The sequence below is a fragment of the Chiloscyllium plagiosum genome, unplaced genomic scaffold (genome assembly GCF_037043375.1).
Source record: "Chiloscyllium plagiosum isolate Xiang-an unplaced genomic scaffold, Cpla_swu_hap1 HiC_scaffold_17, whole genome shotgun sequence".
Classification (NCBI taxonomy): Eukaryota; Metazoa; Chordata; class Chondrichthyes; order Orectolobiformes; family Hemiscylliidae; genus Chiloscyllium; species Chiloscyllium plagiosum.
In genome coordinates, this window is record NW_028270155.1 from 21166724 (window position 1) to 21182563 (window position 15840).

A 15840-nucleotide genomic window follows, 5' to 3' on the forward strand; every position below is an offset into this window, starting at 1 on the left:
GATAGTTCGATTCTCTCTTTTTGGAGAAGGTCATCACCTGGGACTTGTGTGGCCTGAATTTTATTTGCCGTTTTACAGCCTAAGGCTTTCTGCATTTCGAATACGGACTGCTGCAAAATTTAACGTCTCAAGGATATTTTTAAAGATTGTGCAGCCCTCTATGATTACCCACAGGTCATTGATGAAGCAGCTTGGGCCAAGGACTCTCCCTGGAGAAACTCCTCTTTGGCATTGTACCACAGCTGAGATGGTTTCATCAACAATACAGCAATGTATTAACTTTGCTCCTCATTTTGGGGTCACCAATTCTGTCAGGCCTCTGAGCGGTACCTACAAACGTCTACCATTAGATGGAGCTCTAGCACAACTCTTTTAGCCACTTAGGTTCACTGTCTCCACAATTTGTAGGCTTAACCAAAATTCTTCATTTCTCTCTCCCTAATAAATGTTCAGGAGTCCATTTTTTATGCTATTTTCTGCTACTCTTATTTCACTTTTCTTGTGTTGAAAGCAATAATTTTATTTCTGCAACATTGTCACGTAATTTTTTCAGATTTTATTGTCCATCTGGGCAAGTCCAGTGTAGTTCTGAGGAAGGGTGGCTGGACCCAAAACGTTAACTCTAGGATTTTTCTCCACAGATTCTGCCAGACCTGCTGAGCATTTATAGCAATTTCTGTTTTTGTTGCCCCAAAGTAGTTTCTTGTTGTAAAAAAAAACCTTCTCTTTTGATACCCTGTGAAAATATTTTTTTCTGCTGGAAAACTAATCCTGATGCAAGCCTTAATCTTTATTCTGTTCCCGCTCTTCCTCCATCTTTAAGATGGGTTTCTAGGATCCCCTACACATTCTAATCACTTCCAAAAACAGTGCTGGAGCTGCCAAACCTGACAATTTCCTTTCAGGTTGTGCTGGTCTGTTACCAGTGTAAATCTGTTTAAGTTTAGCAAAAACTCCTTCCAAGTGGTAGCTTGGAGGGAATCATCAGCTCTGTCTGTCCAGCATGGTTGGCTGCAGTCAAAGGAAATATTATCTTTCACCCATGAAGCACTGGTTTAGGTTTTGCAGTACTACGATCTGTTAGTATTCATCACCGCTACTCGTCTAAAACTACCAGCTGCTTCTGAAGTCGGGACTTGTACATTACATGAGGAAATCCAAAGGTCACTGTCAGTAATCCTCCACAGTGAATGTTCACTCCCTCCAGACTGTAGTCAATTGCAAATCATCGAACGGGTGTTAGCTTTAGTCATGCTGTTAGTTGTGCTGCAAAAGCATTGAAAACTTTATTCTTTGTTGAATAACATGTAGCTGGGTTTTTAAGAGTACACTGAGTTCACAATACTGCTGATCAGTCTCACTGGCCCTGGAAGTGCAATGTTATATTTTTTGAAAGCCAAATGCTTCCACTATGATAAGAAATTCTACATTTCTTTAAAACAGTAATGTTTTTTGTTTGTAGAAATGGTATGTTAGCCTCTATTTTAATTCCATGTACATTGCTCAACCATCTACTTCATCTTGTGTAAAATGCAAAAATGAAAGTTGAGAACTTCAGTGGTTTTTACTTCTTGGCTTTCTATTTGTAATAGTATGGCAATGGGTTTGGCTGCTAAATCATTGCTGGTGCTGGATGCCTGGGGATCCTCTTGAGTTCACCCCATCAGAATCAAATTAACCTCAGGAATAAAGAACTGTCTGTCACAGATCCATCCAGTTTGCAATCTAATGGGAAGAGCAGGTCAGATGCTAGGAATCCAGCAGTGAGTAACTAACCTCCTGACTCCCCACAGCCTATCCACTATCTACAAGGTACAAGTCAGGAGTATGATGGAATATTCCCCACTTACTGAATGACACCACATTCACAAACATCCACTCGCTCCACCACCAACACTCAGTAACAGCAGTGTGTTCTCCTCATATTCCGTGAGATCTAACCTGACTAATCAGTCTCCCATGAGAACCTTGTCGAACGCCTTACTGAAGTCCATATAGATCGCATCTACCGCTCTGCCCTTATCAATCCTCTTTGTTACTTCTTCCAAAAACTCAATCAAGTTTGTGACACATGATTTCCCATGCACAAAGCCATGTTGACTATCCCTAATCAATCCTTGCCTTTCTAAGTACATGTACATCCTGTCCCTCAGGATTCCCTCCAACAACTTGCCCACTACTGATATCAGGCTCACTGGTCTATAGTTCCCTGGCTTGTCCTTACCACCCTTCTTAAACAGTGGCACCACGTTAGCCAACCTCCAGTCTTCTGGCACCTCACCTGTGACTATCGATGATACAAATATCTCAGCAAGAGACCCAGCAATCACTTCTCTAGCTTCCCATGGAGTTCTAGGGTACACCTGAACAGGTCCTGGGATTTATCCACCTTTATGCATTTCAAGACATCCAGCACTTTCTCCTCTGTAATCTGGACATTTTGCAAGATGTCACCATCTATTTCCTACCATCTATATCTTCCATATCCTTTTCCACAGTAAACACTGATGCAAAGTACTTATTTAGTATCTCCCACGTTTTCTACGGCTCCACACAAAGGCCACCTTGCTGATGTTTGAGGGGTGAAAATGTGTTGCTGGAAAAGCGCAGCAGGTCAGGCAGCATCCAAGGAGCAGGAGAATCGACGTTTCGGGCATGAGCCCTTCTTCAGGAATGAGGAAAGTGTGTCCAGCAGGCTAAGATAAAAGGTAGGGAGGAGGGACTTCGGGGAGGGGCGTTGGAAATGCGATAGGTGGAAGAAGGTCAAGGTGAGGGTGATAAGCCGGAGTGGGGTGGGGGCGGACAGGTCAGGAAGAAGATTGCAGGTTAGGAAAGTGGTGCTGAGTTCGAGGGATTTGACTGAGACAAGGTGGGGGGAGGGGAAATGAGGAAACTGGAGAAATCTGAGTTCATCCCTTGTGGTTGGAGGGTTCCTAGGCGGAAGATGAGGCGCTCTTCCTCCAACCGTCGTGTTGCTATGGTCTGGCGATGGAGGACTCCTTGGTGGAGTGGGAGGGGGAGTTGAAGTGTTGAGCCACGGGGTGGTTGGGTTGGTTGGTCCAGGTGTCCCAGAGGTGTTCTCTGAAACGTTCCACAAGTAGACGGCCTGTCTCCCCAATATAGAGGAGGCCACATCGGGTGCAGCGGATGCAATAGATGATGTGTGTGGAGGTGCAGGTGAATTTGTGGCGGATATGGAAGTATCCCTTGGGGCCTTGGAGGGAAGTAAGGGAGGAGGTGTGGGCGCAAGTTTTGCATTTCTTGCGGTTGCAGGGGAGGTTGGGTTGGTGGGGGGTGTGGACCTGACGAGGGAGTCACGGAGGGAGTGGTCTTTTTGGAACGCTAATAGGGAAGGGGAGGGAAATATATCCCTGGTGGTGGGGTCTGTTTGGAGGTGGCGGAAATGACGGCGGATGATACGCTGTACATAGGGGCACTATTCTCTCCCGAGTTACCCTTTTGTTCTTAATGTATTTGTAAAAACTCTTTGGATTCTCCTTAATTCTATTTGCCAAAGCTATTTCATGTCCCCTTTTTGCCCTCCTGATTTCCCTCTTACGTATACTCCTACTGTCTTTATACTCTTCTAAGGATTCACTCGATCTATCCTGTCTGTACCTGACTTTTGCTTTCTTCTTTTTCTTAACCAAACCCTCAATTTCTTTAGTCATCCAGCATTCCCGATACCTACCAGCCTTCCCTTTCACCCTGACAGAAATATACTTTCCTGGATTCTCGTCATCTCATTTCTGAAGGCTTCCCATTTTCCAGCTGTCCCTTTACCTGTGAATACCTGCCCCCAATCAGCTTTCGAAAGTTCTTGCCTAATACTGTCAAAATTGGCCTTTTTCCAATTTAGAACTTCAACTTTTAGATCTGGTCTATCCTTTTCCATCATTATTTTAAATCTAATAGAATTATGGTCGCTGGCCCCAAAGTGCTCCCCCACTAACACCTCAGTTACCAGCCCTGCCTTATTTTCCAAGAGTAGGTCAAACTTTGCACCTTCTCCAGTAGGTACATCTACATACTGAATCAGAAAATTGTCTTGTACACACTTAACAAATTCCCCTCCATCTAAACCCTTAACACTATGGCAGTCCCAGTTGATGTTTGGAAAGTTAAAATCCCCTACCATTACCACCCTATTAATCTTACAGATAGCTGAGATCTCCTTACAAATTTGTTTCTCAATTTCCCTCTGTTAGGGAGTCTATAATACAATCCCAATAAGGTTATCATCCCTTTCTTATTTCTCAGTTCCATCCAAATAACTTCCCTGGATGTATTTCCAGGAATATCCTCCCTCAGCACAGCTGTTGTGCTATCCCTTATCAAAAATGCCACTCCCCCTCCTCTCTTGCCTCCCTTTCTATCCTTCCTATAGCATTTGTATCCTGGAACATTAAGCTGCCAGTCCTGCCCATCCCTGAGCCATGTTTCCGTAATTGCTATGATATCCCAGTCCCATATTCCTAACCATGCCCTGAGTTCATCCGCCTTCACTGTTAGGCCCCTTGCACTGAAATAAATGCATTTATTAGTCCTACCTTGTCCCTGCTTGCCCTGACTGTTTGACCCGCTTCTGTTCTCAGCTATACCCGTCTCAGATTGATCTCTTTCCTCACTGTCTCCCTGGGTCCCCCCCCCACCCCACCCTATCAGTTTAAATCCTCCCGAGCAGCTCCAGCAAATTTCCCTGCCAGTACATTAGTCCCCTTCCAATTTAGGTGCAATCCGTCCTTCTTGTACAGGTCACTTCTACCCCAGAAGAGATTCCAATGATCCAAAGATGTGAATCCTTCTCCCATACACCAGCTCCTCAGCCATGCATTCATCTGCTCTATCCTCCTAATCCTGCCCTCACTAGCTTGTAGCACCGGGAGCAATCCAGGTATTACTACTCTCGAGGACCTTCCTTTTAAATTACTGCCTGACTCTCTTCAGAATCTCAATCTTTTCCCTTCCTATGTTGTTGGTTCCAATGTTGACAATGACCTCTTGCTGGCCCCTCTCCCCTGTGAGAACATTCTGCACCTTCTCTGAGACATCCTTGATCATGGCACCAGGGAAGCAACCACCATTCTGCTTTTTTGGCCCATCCTCCATCTTGGATTACCCAGAATCCACTGAGTTAAATGATTTTCTTATATTCCGAGGTTTCCATGTTCCTATATTCTTAGCACATTTATGTCATATTTTGAGTATTAAGCATATGAATTGTTGCTGTCAATGTAATTAGATCCCACGATTAGGGTGCTTCTTGTACAACCATTACCTCCTAAATCAGAATATGTACAGTGAAATAGCTGAGGTTCTGTAGTTAGTTGCTGTGAAGCAAGTCAGTAAAGCCCTTCTACATTTTAGTGGTCATATTTTAACTTGATTGCTTTGACACAAATGCAGGCTCTTCATGAAACAAACAAACTAAGTTTTTTCTTACAGATATTTCATATTTACAAATATACTGTAAACAGACATACTTGTTTCATACTAACTTAGTGTTGTAATCGTTTGCAATCTCTGCAAAAGAGAAATGATTATCATCTGGGACAAGTTGCACTATGGTTTTGGAAACACCCAGTACTTTGTAAAAATAAGGGTAGTTCACAGTTAGCAGATCGCCAGTTGGAAAAGTACACAACCAAGAGTTTCAGTACTAAAAAAACAATGCCACGAGGATATCTTCGTCATATTTGTGGCAGTCTCTTCATTTTCAACAGTTAATCTTGATTATCTTGCTGTCTGTCATTCACTGCTTGCAGGTTCACCCAATTGCAAAACAAAATGCTTCCCTTTTTATAATTCACATTCATATCCTGCCTTTCCAGGTAGTTTTAAGGTCCGAATGTTTCCAGGCTCATCATCGTTCAACTGACTATGTTCACAATCTTGCATTTTACTTCGAGATGGGACGTAGAGAAAATGAATCCAAAACATAGGGTAAGATATCAGTGAAAAACCCAGTGTGTCTGGGTGTCTGTTAACAGAGTGAAACATAGCAAAGGAAATCAAGGGGGAAAGGGGGAAATAGTGCCTCATTTTAAATTTGGGGAGGACCTTCAGAGGAGGAATCAACTTAAGGGTCAGCAATATCCACAACCCCAATATTCATTGTGCTAATGTAGTTGTGGGTATGTTCACTGAGCTGGGAAGCTGACTTGCAAATGTTTCGTCCCCTGTACAGGTGGCATCTTCAGTGCATCGGAGCCTCCTGTGAAGCACTGCTCTACTGTGTCTTCTTGAATTTATGTGGTTCTGTTTCTGCTGCTTCTAGTTGCCGGCTCCACTGTTCATTGTAGTGGCCGAAATATTGTGTTTAGGTTAATGTGTTTGTTGATGGAGTCCATGGATGAGTGTCATGCTTCTAGAAATTCTCTGGCTGTCCTCTGTTTAGCTTGTCCTATGATTGTTGTGGGTACAAGTAGAATTTGTGGTCCTTGTCATGTGTGTGTGTGGCTACTACGGACAGCTGGTCATGGCATTTAATGGTGTTCAAGTTGGTGTTCATGGATTCGGATTGCCAGTTGTCTGCCTGTTTGTCCTATATAGTACAGTCTTTGCATAAAATCTTGTAAAATACATTTGTCTTGCACAACTGTGGCAGGTTGCTTATGGTAGCGTTTTGGTTTCCTTGTCTTAGCACATTGATTTGCATAAAGATTTGTAGTTTGGTGCCAGTTATCGTAGTTGTGGGTGTGTTCACTGAGCTGGGAAGTTGATTCACAGTTGTTTCGTCCCCTGTCAAGGTGAAATCTTCGGTGCTTTGGAACCTCCTGTGAAGCGCTGCTGTATTGTGCCTTGCACATGATGGGTGTAATTGTTGTCTGAACGTGGCTGTCTGTTTATGGGCTGTCATGAATCCGAGTGGTCAGAGAAGTCTGGCTGTCAGTTCCGAGACATACAAGATTCCATGCAAAGACTGCACAAAACTTTATGTAGAACAATGAGGCAGACAACTAGCAATCTGCATCCATGAACACCAACTAGCCACTAAACACCATGATTGTCTGTCCCTAGTAGCCACACATACAGATGATAAGGACCACAAATTCGACTGGGACAACATTACAATCACAGGACAAGCTACATAGGACAAGCTAAATAGAGGACAGCCAGAGAATTTCTAGACACATGGCACTCATCCACAGCCTCCACCAACAAACACATTAACCTAGACCCAATATACCGGCCACTACAACGAACAACTGGATCCAGCAACCGGAACTAGCAGGAACAGAACCAAACAAAGACACAGTACAGCAACGCTTCACAGGAGGCTCCAATGCATTGGAATTGTCACCAAGACAGGGATGAAATGTCTGCAAATCAACTTCCCAGCTCAGTGAACATACCCACAACAATGGCAACCGGCATCCGAGCTACAAACCTTTACGCAAATCAATGTGCTAAGACAAGGAAAGCAAAGCTCTACCACAAGTATACTGCCTCAGTTGTCATGCCCCAGGAAAAGGATGCGTAGACAGTCTGGAGAAAAGGTGGCACTGAAATCTGTGCTAATTCTGCCGTCCAATGAACGACTGTTCAGCGTGAGACATAATGTAATGTTCTCCGAAGATTGACAATAGTAAGTTAAGATATTTACACTTGTGGAAATGGTCAGATAATGCTGCAAGTGAGCCTCACTTCTGCAGCATTCTGCACCCCTTAGGCTAAAGGAAGAATGAAGGAATGATTCCCCCAAATGAACACCATTGTTTGCAGTATTGCAGAGGTCCAGAGATTACAACACTGTCTGTACTCAGTAAGCCCATGTCCAGATGAATATTTTCATACACTTGGGCAGACAGTTAAAGGTCTGGATGTTTTACAATCTTGCATTTGTACCTTCAGCATTGTTTGCCTGAAATCGGCCAGACCAGTGCAAAAGATGCAAGAGTTTTAAGCATAAATTCCATCCAATGCAGATTGAGTTTCTGGAGTCTTTATTTGCAATTGTTTAAAAAGCATTATACTACATGCTTGCCTCATCCACAAAACTCACTCTACCACCAGATCAAATTAATCACTGTTGTTTTCACTAATTGCATTTACACGTTGTTGAGGAGGATTTTAAAAATTAAGCTTTCTTGTTATACAGAAGGGCACTAACACCCCTCATTTGAAAATATTTAATTTGTGAAGAATTTGATTACAGTAATCAAATGCCAGTGCAAAAGATAAGAGCGAAACATTTTCAATCATTTTCACCAGACATGCCAAGTAGATTTTTCATCGCGGCCTCCACTTCAGTTCCTCATCATCACAGATTTTGTTTATTGGCCCTTCCAGTTCATTCCACATATCATTAAGAACTGGTCCAGTCATCCCCCTCATTATAGTGCTAAAGACTTGTACTACAAAGGTAGCTATGCCCCTTGCCAAGCTGTTCTGAGTTACAAGTTTGGTATCTATCCAATAACGTGGAGGTATTTCCTGATAGTTCCTGTTGGAATTAAGACAAAATTCCAATTCAGCTAATCACTGCCTCACTTCTTAATCATTGATGAAATGATGGAAGGTGTTGTTGACAGTGCTCTCAAGCAGCACTTGCTCATCAATACCTTGATCACTGATGCATATTGTAAGTAACATTAACACCTTATCACTGTTCATCAGTCATTGTTTATCAAAATAATTCTCTTGGCAGAGCTGGTTTACATAAAGCATAATTCATTGAACTGTTGATGGCTAATTTCATATTGTATAACTTTATTGACACAATTAAAATGATAGAATAATCTGTTACAGTTACATATATAGCCTCAAAAAACATTGTTTGGTTTTTAAGAATGAAACTTTAAATTAAACTCATATGTTAGACATTTTGAATGTTTATACCTATTGACTTTACATAAAATATCACACGGCTCTGAGACCGAACTTTTTATCAATACATATTCACCTTTTCTTCATAGATTGGTCAGCTATTCATTTTTATAACCTGCTCTGCTCTTTCAAAACCTACACAACAACTGCAGATTCGGCTCCAAGTCACACATTGCCCTGAACGGAACTGCCATTCTATCACTCTCACCGGCTCAAAATCCTGGAAAGACCCCTCATCTCCCATTGCCCTCCCCAATTCCACCCACTGCCTTCCCTACCACAGCAATGTGGGTGTACCGACACCACATGGACAGCAGAGTTTCAAAAAGGCATTGGACATTAGAGATCATGGATTTAATGATGATTTGTAAAAGGAGCATTGGAAACATCAGGAGAAATGTTTTTGTGCAGTGAGTGGGATCTAGAATGTGCTGCCTCTGAGTGTGGAAAGGGCAGGCTCAATTGAGTCACTCATGAATGAATTGAACTATTATCTAAAAAGGAAGATTATGCCAGAGTTTGGGAGAAAGGGACGAGGTGCACTCATTGGGCCAGCTAGCATAGATATGGCTGGCTGAATGGCCTCCTTGTGGGCTGTAACAATCTTGTGGTTCTGTGATTTGCAACAGGATTGGAGGCCAGTCAAAGCAGCATAAGAGGCACAGTTAGTAAGTTTGCAGATGACACTAAAATTGGAGGTGTAGTGGACAGCGAAGAGGATTACCTCAGATTACAACAGGATCTTGACCAGATGGGCCAATGGGCTGAGAAGTGGCAGATGGAGTTTAATTCAGATAAATGCGAGATGCTGCACTTTGGGAAAGCAAATCTTAGCAGGACATTGGTTAGGCCACTGTTGGAATATTGTGTGCAATTCCGGTCTCCTTCCTATAGGAAGGATGCTGTGAAACTTGAGAGGGGTTCAGAAAAGATTCACAAGGATTTTGCCAGGGTTGGAGGATTTGAGTTATAGGGAGAGGCTGAACAGACTGGGGCTGTTTCCCCTGGAGCTTCGGAGGCTGAGGGGTGATCTTACAGAGGTTTACAATATTATGAGGGGCATGGATAGGATAAATAGGCAAAGTCTTTTCCCTGAGGTCAGGGAGTGCAGAACTAGAGAGGGCATAGGTTTAGGGTGAGAGGGGAAAGATATAAAAGAGACCTAAGGGGCAACCTTTTCACACAGAGGGTGATATGTATGGAATGAGCTGGCAGAGGAAGTGGTAGAAGCTGGTACAATTGCAACATTTAAGAGGCATTTAGATGGGTATATGAATAGGAAGGGTTTGGAGGGATATGGGCCGGGTGCTGGCAGGTGGGACTAGACTGGATTGGGATATCTAGTCAGTATGGACGGGTGGGACCGAAGGGTCTGTTTCCATGCTGTACATCTCTATGACTCTGTGAGATGAGGGTTGTGACAACTTGGATGTTAGAGGTCATGGTCCAGAGGATGGTAGTAGTTGATGCCAGAGTGCTGGTACTCAGCCTGTGCTGGGGCAAGATCCAAATGCCAGATAGGTGTGCTCCCCTTGTCAGCAGGATTTGATAGCAGCGTTCAGTGACATAGAAATAAAAAGCAAAGTACTGCGATGTTGAAGTTTTGAAAAAAGAACCCTGCTGGAGAAACTCTGTAGGCCTGCTATCATTGGTGCACTGAGAAACAGTTAATGTTTCAAGTAGGGAAAAAGTGTCATATTGGACACAAAAGGTTAACTCCACTTCTCTTTCCACACTTTTCCGTTTCTTTGGTACTTTCTGCTCTCATTAGGAAACACAGGGCTGTACATTCAGAGGGAGAAGTTTCCAGTCAGTAGGGGAGCAGAAAGATTGAGACAGCCAATGTCAAATAAATAGGTCTTAGTATCAAGACCAAGCAAGGGTGAGAGGCTAGAGTGTGGTTGTTGAGTTAGGTTCAAAACTGATAATCACTAAGGCAGTTCAGTAAGTGTTAGCTGTTAAGGATTAATTGGACGTGGCAATAACAAATCAAAGGAAAATACATGAAAACATGCTTAATGTAAAAGTAGCCTGTTTTGGCTGGAAGGTGACAACAATAACCTTCCCCTGCAATTGGGAGCAGTCTGTTTTGCAGCAACACCTGGATTTGTTTGTGACCTTCAAGCAGAGGAATGCCTGGGAAAAGTACTCAGAGATGGCAATACAGCATAATATCATTTTTAGAACAGTATTGATATTGGGGACATTTTCCCAAGGTCTTGAGGACCTTTCCCCATCGGACTGGGGTTCACAGACTGGTCCCATGAAAACTGAGATAGATCTCCAAGAGACAGTGTCACCTAAGTCCCTGATGGCAGAAGCCAGTGAGACTCGCTTGTTGAATATATCCAAAGTAGTTTAAGCTAACAGATTTACTTTATTACAAAGAGCACATGTCTTCTTGAATTCATTTTAATCAAACCTTAAAGAACCCTAACAACCCAGATGGAAGTAGAATTCAGAAGAATGCAAATGACTGGGTTCACATGGTGGCTCAGTGGTTAGCACTGCTGCCTCACAGCACCATGGACTCTGGTTCGATTCTACTCTCGGATGACTGTCTGTGAGGACTTTGCACATTCAATCTGTTTAGGGTGTAGGTTTGATATCCAGATGTTTCATTACCTGGCTAGGTAACATCATCAGTGGCGACCTCCAAGTGAAGCGAAACTGTTGTCTCCTGCTTTCTATTTATATCTTTCTCCTGGATGAGGTCCTAGGGTTTGTGGTGATGTCATTTCCTGTTCGTTTTTTGAGGGGTTGATAAATGGCATCTAGATCTATGTGTTTGTTTATGGCATTGTGGTTGGAGTGCCAGGCCTCTAGGAATTCTCTGGCATGTCTTTGCTTAGCCTGTCCCAGGATAGATGTGTTGTCCCAGTCGAAATGGTGTTTTTTTTTCATCCATGTGTAGGACTACGAGGGAGAGAGGGTGTGTCTTTTTGTGGCTAGCTCGTGTTCGTGTATCCTTGTGGCTAACTTTCTTCCTGTTTGTCCTATATCTATGTATAAAAATAGATATATATATTTAGCACTTCACTGTGTGATTAGTTATATTTAACTTAAAACTGCAGTCTTAGAAACTTGAAAACAAAGGTGACTTTGTCTTATCAATACATTCAAATTTTCAGTTTTCTTCAACTTTTTGCACAAATCCGTGTCTCCCATTGAGAATCACTGAATCACCTGTGGAGGGGAAAAACAAATATATGTTTATTCAAATGATATATAGTCTTCATTTGTTCACATATTGCCATTTTCACAGGCAAAGCCAGTGTTTGTGTGCCTCCCAATATAAGTGAGGGAGTTGCTAGTCTATTTCAGAAGACAGTATAGAGCTAATTACATTTGATATAGGTTTTCCAGGTTAGGTGTAAATAGTAGATTGCTTCCTGCAAAGTACATCTCTAAAGGAAGAGATATACGTTGACCTGCAACACGCAGTACTGCATTTGAACTATATACATTTTGAAAATGACTTTATTTCTCAGTGTTACATGAAAATTTTTATAGATGCTAAAACTCCTGATGGATCTAAACTGCCAGTGAAATATTTGTATTCATAGTGCAAGTTCCTTGAAAGTGGAGTCACAGGTAGATAGGATCATGAAGAAGGCATTGATATGCTTGCCTATATTGGTCAGAGCATTGACTTTGGGGGTTGGGAGGTCATGTTGCAGCTGTACATGACGTTGGTTAGGCCACTTTTGGAATACTGCATACAATTCTGGTCTCCCTGCTTTTGGAAGGATGTTGTGAAATTTGAAAGGGTTCAGAAATGATTTACGAGGATGTTGCCAGGGTTGGAATGTTTGAGCTATCAGGAGAAGCTGATTAGATTGGGGCTGTTTTACCTGGAGTGTCGGAGGCTGAGAGGTGACCTTATAGAGGATTATAAAATCATGAGGGGCATGGATAGGATAAATAGACAAGGTGTTTTCCCTGAGGTGGAGGAGTCCAGAACTAAAGGGCATAGGCTTAAAGTGAGAGGGGAAAGATTTAAAAGGGACCTAAGGGGCAACTTTTTCATGCAGAGGTACATGTATGGAATGAGCTGCCAAAGGAAGTGGTACAATCACAACATTTAAAAGGCATCTGGATGGGTATATAAATCAGAAGGGTTTAGAGGGATATGGGCCAAGTGCTGGCAAATGGGACTAGATTAATTTAAAATATCTGGTCTTCATGGATGACTTGGACCAAATGGTCAGTTTCCATCCTGTGTATCTCTATGACTCTATGTCTCTGTATGGCATCATCTCACCAACACACTTCAAAATAATCCACATGGTGAGATTGACCATTGGACCATTTACATACTGACAATCACATGTGTCAGCAAAATACCTACAGAGATTTACAAAGTTTTGTGGTAAATCCACAGTTTAACACAAACACCAATTTCTGCCTTTCCCTTCTAAATACTTGCCTGTACACAAGCCAGCTCCCCCATTGGGTAGAACACTGCTCTTTTGTTCAATTATATTAAATAACAAACATTGCTCTTGAGGGAAAGTGTGACAATAACTAAAAAGCAAAAACCAAAGAAGGAAAAACAAACAGGGTCTAAATCAAAATGTTGTTTGAACAGAAGTTATGCAACTTAGGCACCACAAGGATTCAAGTGTACTGATGGGAGAACCCAGCTCTTAAAGGGACCAGCTGTCATAAAACTAACATTAGGTATAATTTTATCTTTGGCTCAGCATTCCTGCCTCTGAGTCAGAAAGTTGTGGATTCAAGGACGATTCCAGACATTTGATTGTAACATCCAGACTGACATTGCAATATTATCCTGCTGTTGGAAGTTTCATCTTTTAGATGACATCTTAAAATCTAGTTTCTCAGGTGGGCCCATACGATCCAATGGCTCTATTTGAAGAAGAGCTGAAAAATTATTCTAGTGCTTTTTTCACTACTTAGCCCAATGCTGGCCTCACTAAAACAGATGGCTGGTCATTATCTGCTGCATGGAATGGGATGGCTGTATTTCCCTGTGTAATATTAGTGAGTACTCTTAATGTCTGGTAAAAGAGTACAGAGGGAACTCTTTTACTTCAAATCTACAACATACTGATCTAATTTGACATGAAGCATGGTACTGGGAATCGTACAGTTAGAAGGACCATGGTTGGTGTTGCACATCTGTACATTTATACTTTCTCAAGTAAGTTAAACAGGTTACACCAAGACAGAAGTGGTGCAAGTCACTAACCAGTGATCTATGAAGTCAAGCGTAATAACATTAATTTACAGAATATGGGAACATGAGGTGGGTTGAGCAGTTCAAGTGCACAAATCAAAGAATCCCTACAGTGTGGAAACAGGCCATTCTACCCATCAAGCCCACATACCACCGAGACCCACCACATCCTTGTAACCCCGTATTTTCTATGGCCAATCCACCTAACCTGCACATTTCCCATGGACAATCCACCTAACCTACACATCTTTGGTCTGTGGGAGGGAAGCCATGCAGACACTGGGAGTACTTGCCAACTCCACACAGACAGTTACCCAAAGGTGCAATCAAGCCCAGGTCCCTGGTGCTGTGAGGCACCACTCAGTCAATATGTTGCCCCAATCCTTCAATGAATATTTCACAGTGAGGATTTTACAAAAGTTGATTTTTTTTCCCTTAAGCCAACTTTCCTTTGCCTTGGGCTTGGGAAATTTCCTGAGCACTAGGGTAGTGAAAAGGAATGGTGACAAAGATTGATTATCTTATAGCCTTTTAGCACTACGCTACGATTGGTAAGGTCCTCCAAGACAGTGGCTTGGAACTGAAGTGAGAAGAACAGACTTTGAAATGGCCTCTTACTGTGCTTACCTGATTTGAATAGGTTTGTCGCATTTTTGCAACTCACAATACAAGGTAACCCATGTTCACGTGCAACTACGGCACCTATTGAGAACAGAGAGCATATAAATAGTTAGAGGTGGAAATGATCTTACAAATCCTTTAGTTCCTTTTCATCATTGTAAACTAATGCATTGAGCATTCATGTTCTTTGTATTCTCATCAGTTAGAAGGGCAGGGTAAAAATGTATAAACTCACTGATCAAAAGTAGTAAACACCCAATCCAGTACTAAAAGTAACAAACTTTATCACCACATATGAGTGAGTAGAGTTTCAAGCAACAATTGGCTTTGAAACGATGAGATAATTTGTCTCTCAAGATTTCAATTACAGATGACCAATGGCCAATGCTTACATTTGAAACTAGAGATAATACGACAGATCATTAAATGTGTTCTTTAAAAGCTGTTGATATTTGTGATTTGGAGATGCTGGTGTTGGACCAGGGTGTACAAAGTTAAAAATCACACAACACCAGGTTATAGTCTAACAGGCTTAATTGGAAGCATTAGCTTTTGGAGAGCTGCTCCTTCAGCAGGTGGTTGTGGAGTATAAGATTGTAAGACACAGAATTTATAGCGAACATTTACAGTGTGATGTAACTGAAATTATATACTGAAAAAGACCTGGATTGTTTGTTAAGTCTCTCATCATTTAGAATGAACATATTGGTTTCAGTTCTTTCATATGTGAATCGCATAACTTTTTTAAAAAAAAGTTACATTCTCAAGTGAACTTTAACAATTGGTATCTGTCAGCCCAGATAATGTATTGAAGGTGTGAGTTTCCCTGTGTGAGGCTGTCTGTGCCACAATGTTTAGACTGATTCTAACCTAAACAAAAATGAATTTGCAGAATCTTACATGGATTCATGCAGTTTTTGAGTGAAGTAAAATGTAACTACAAGTACAAATTCACCACACAAACTTTTATGTAAGTGTATGTGTGTGTGTGAGAGAGTGGGTGCATGAGTGTGAGTACAAATGGGTATAAGTCTGAGAGGGGGCATGTGTATGTATGTATGTGCGTCTGTGTGTGTGTAGCAGTGTGTGTGTGTGTGTGTGTAGAGCGTTGTGTGGTTACGTGCGTGCATGTAGAAGTGTTTGTGTGTTGTTGTTTATGTTTATGTGTGTGTAGACTATCTAATACA

At 42.0% G+C, this 15840-nt stretch overlaps 1 protein-coding gene across 3 annotated transcripts in view; it reads right to left on the reverse strand.

Annotated features, from left to right (window-relative positions):
* Nucleotides 1-8691: 8691 nt before the first annotated feature.
* The window catches only part of LOC122558251 (uncharacterized), a 183007-nt gene continuing 175858 nt past the window's right edge, over nt 8692-15840 (reverse strand). For 2 of the 3 annotated variants that reach the window (XM_087995736.1, XM_087995734.1), the window contains 2 exons: nt 14660-14734; nt 8692-12015 (listed from right to left, as the gene is read on the reverse strand). In XM_087995736.1, the coding sequence (XP_087851862.1) occupies nt 11957-12015; nt 14660-14734 (134 nt within the window). In that variant the 3' untranslated portion in view covers nt 8692-11956. The remainder of the gene's footprint in view (nt 12016-14659; nt 14735-15840) is intronic. The other variant, XM_043706624.2, reaches the window with a different exon arrangement.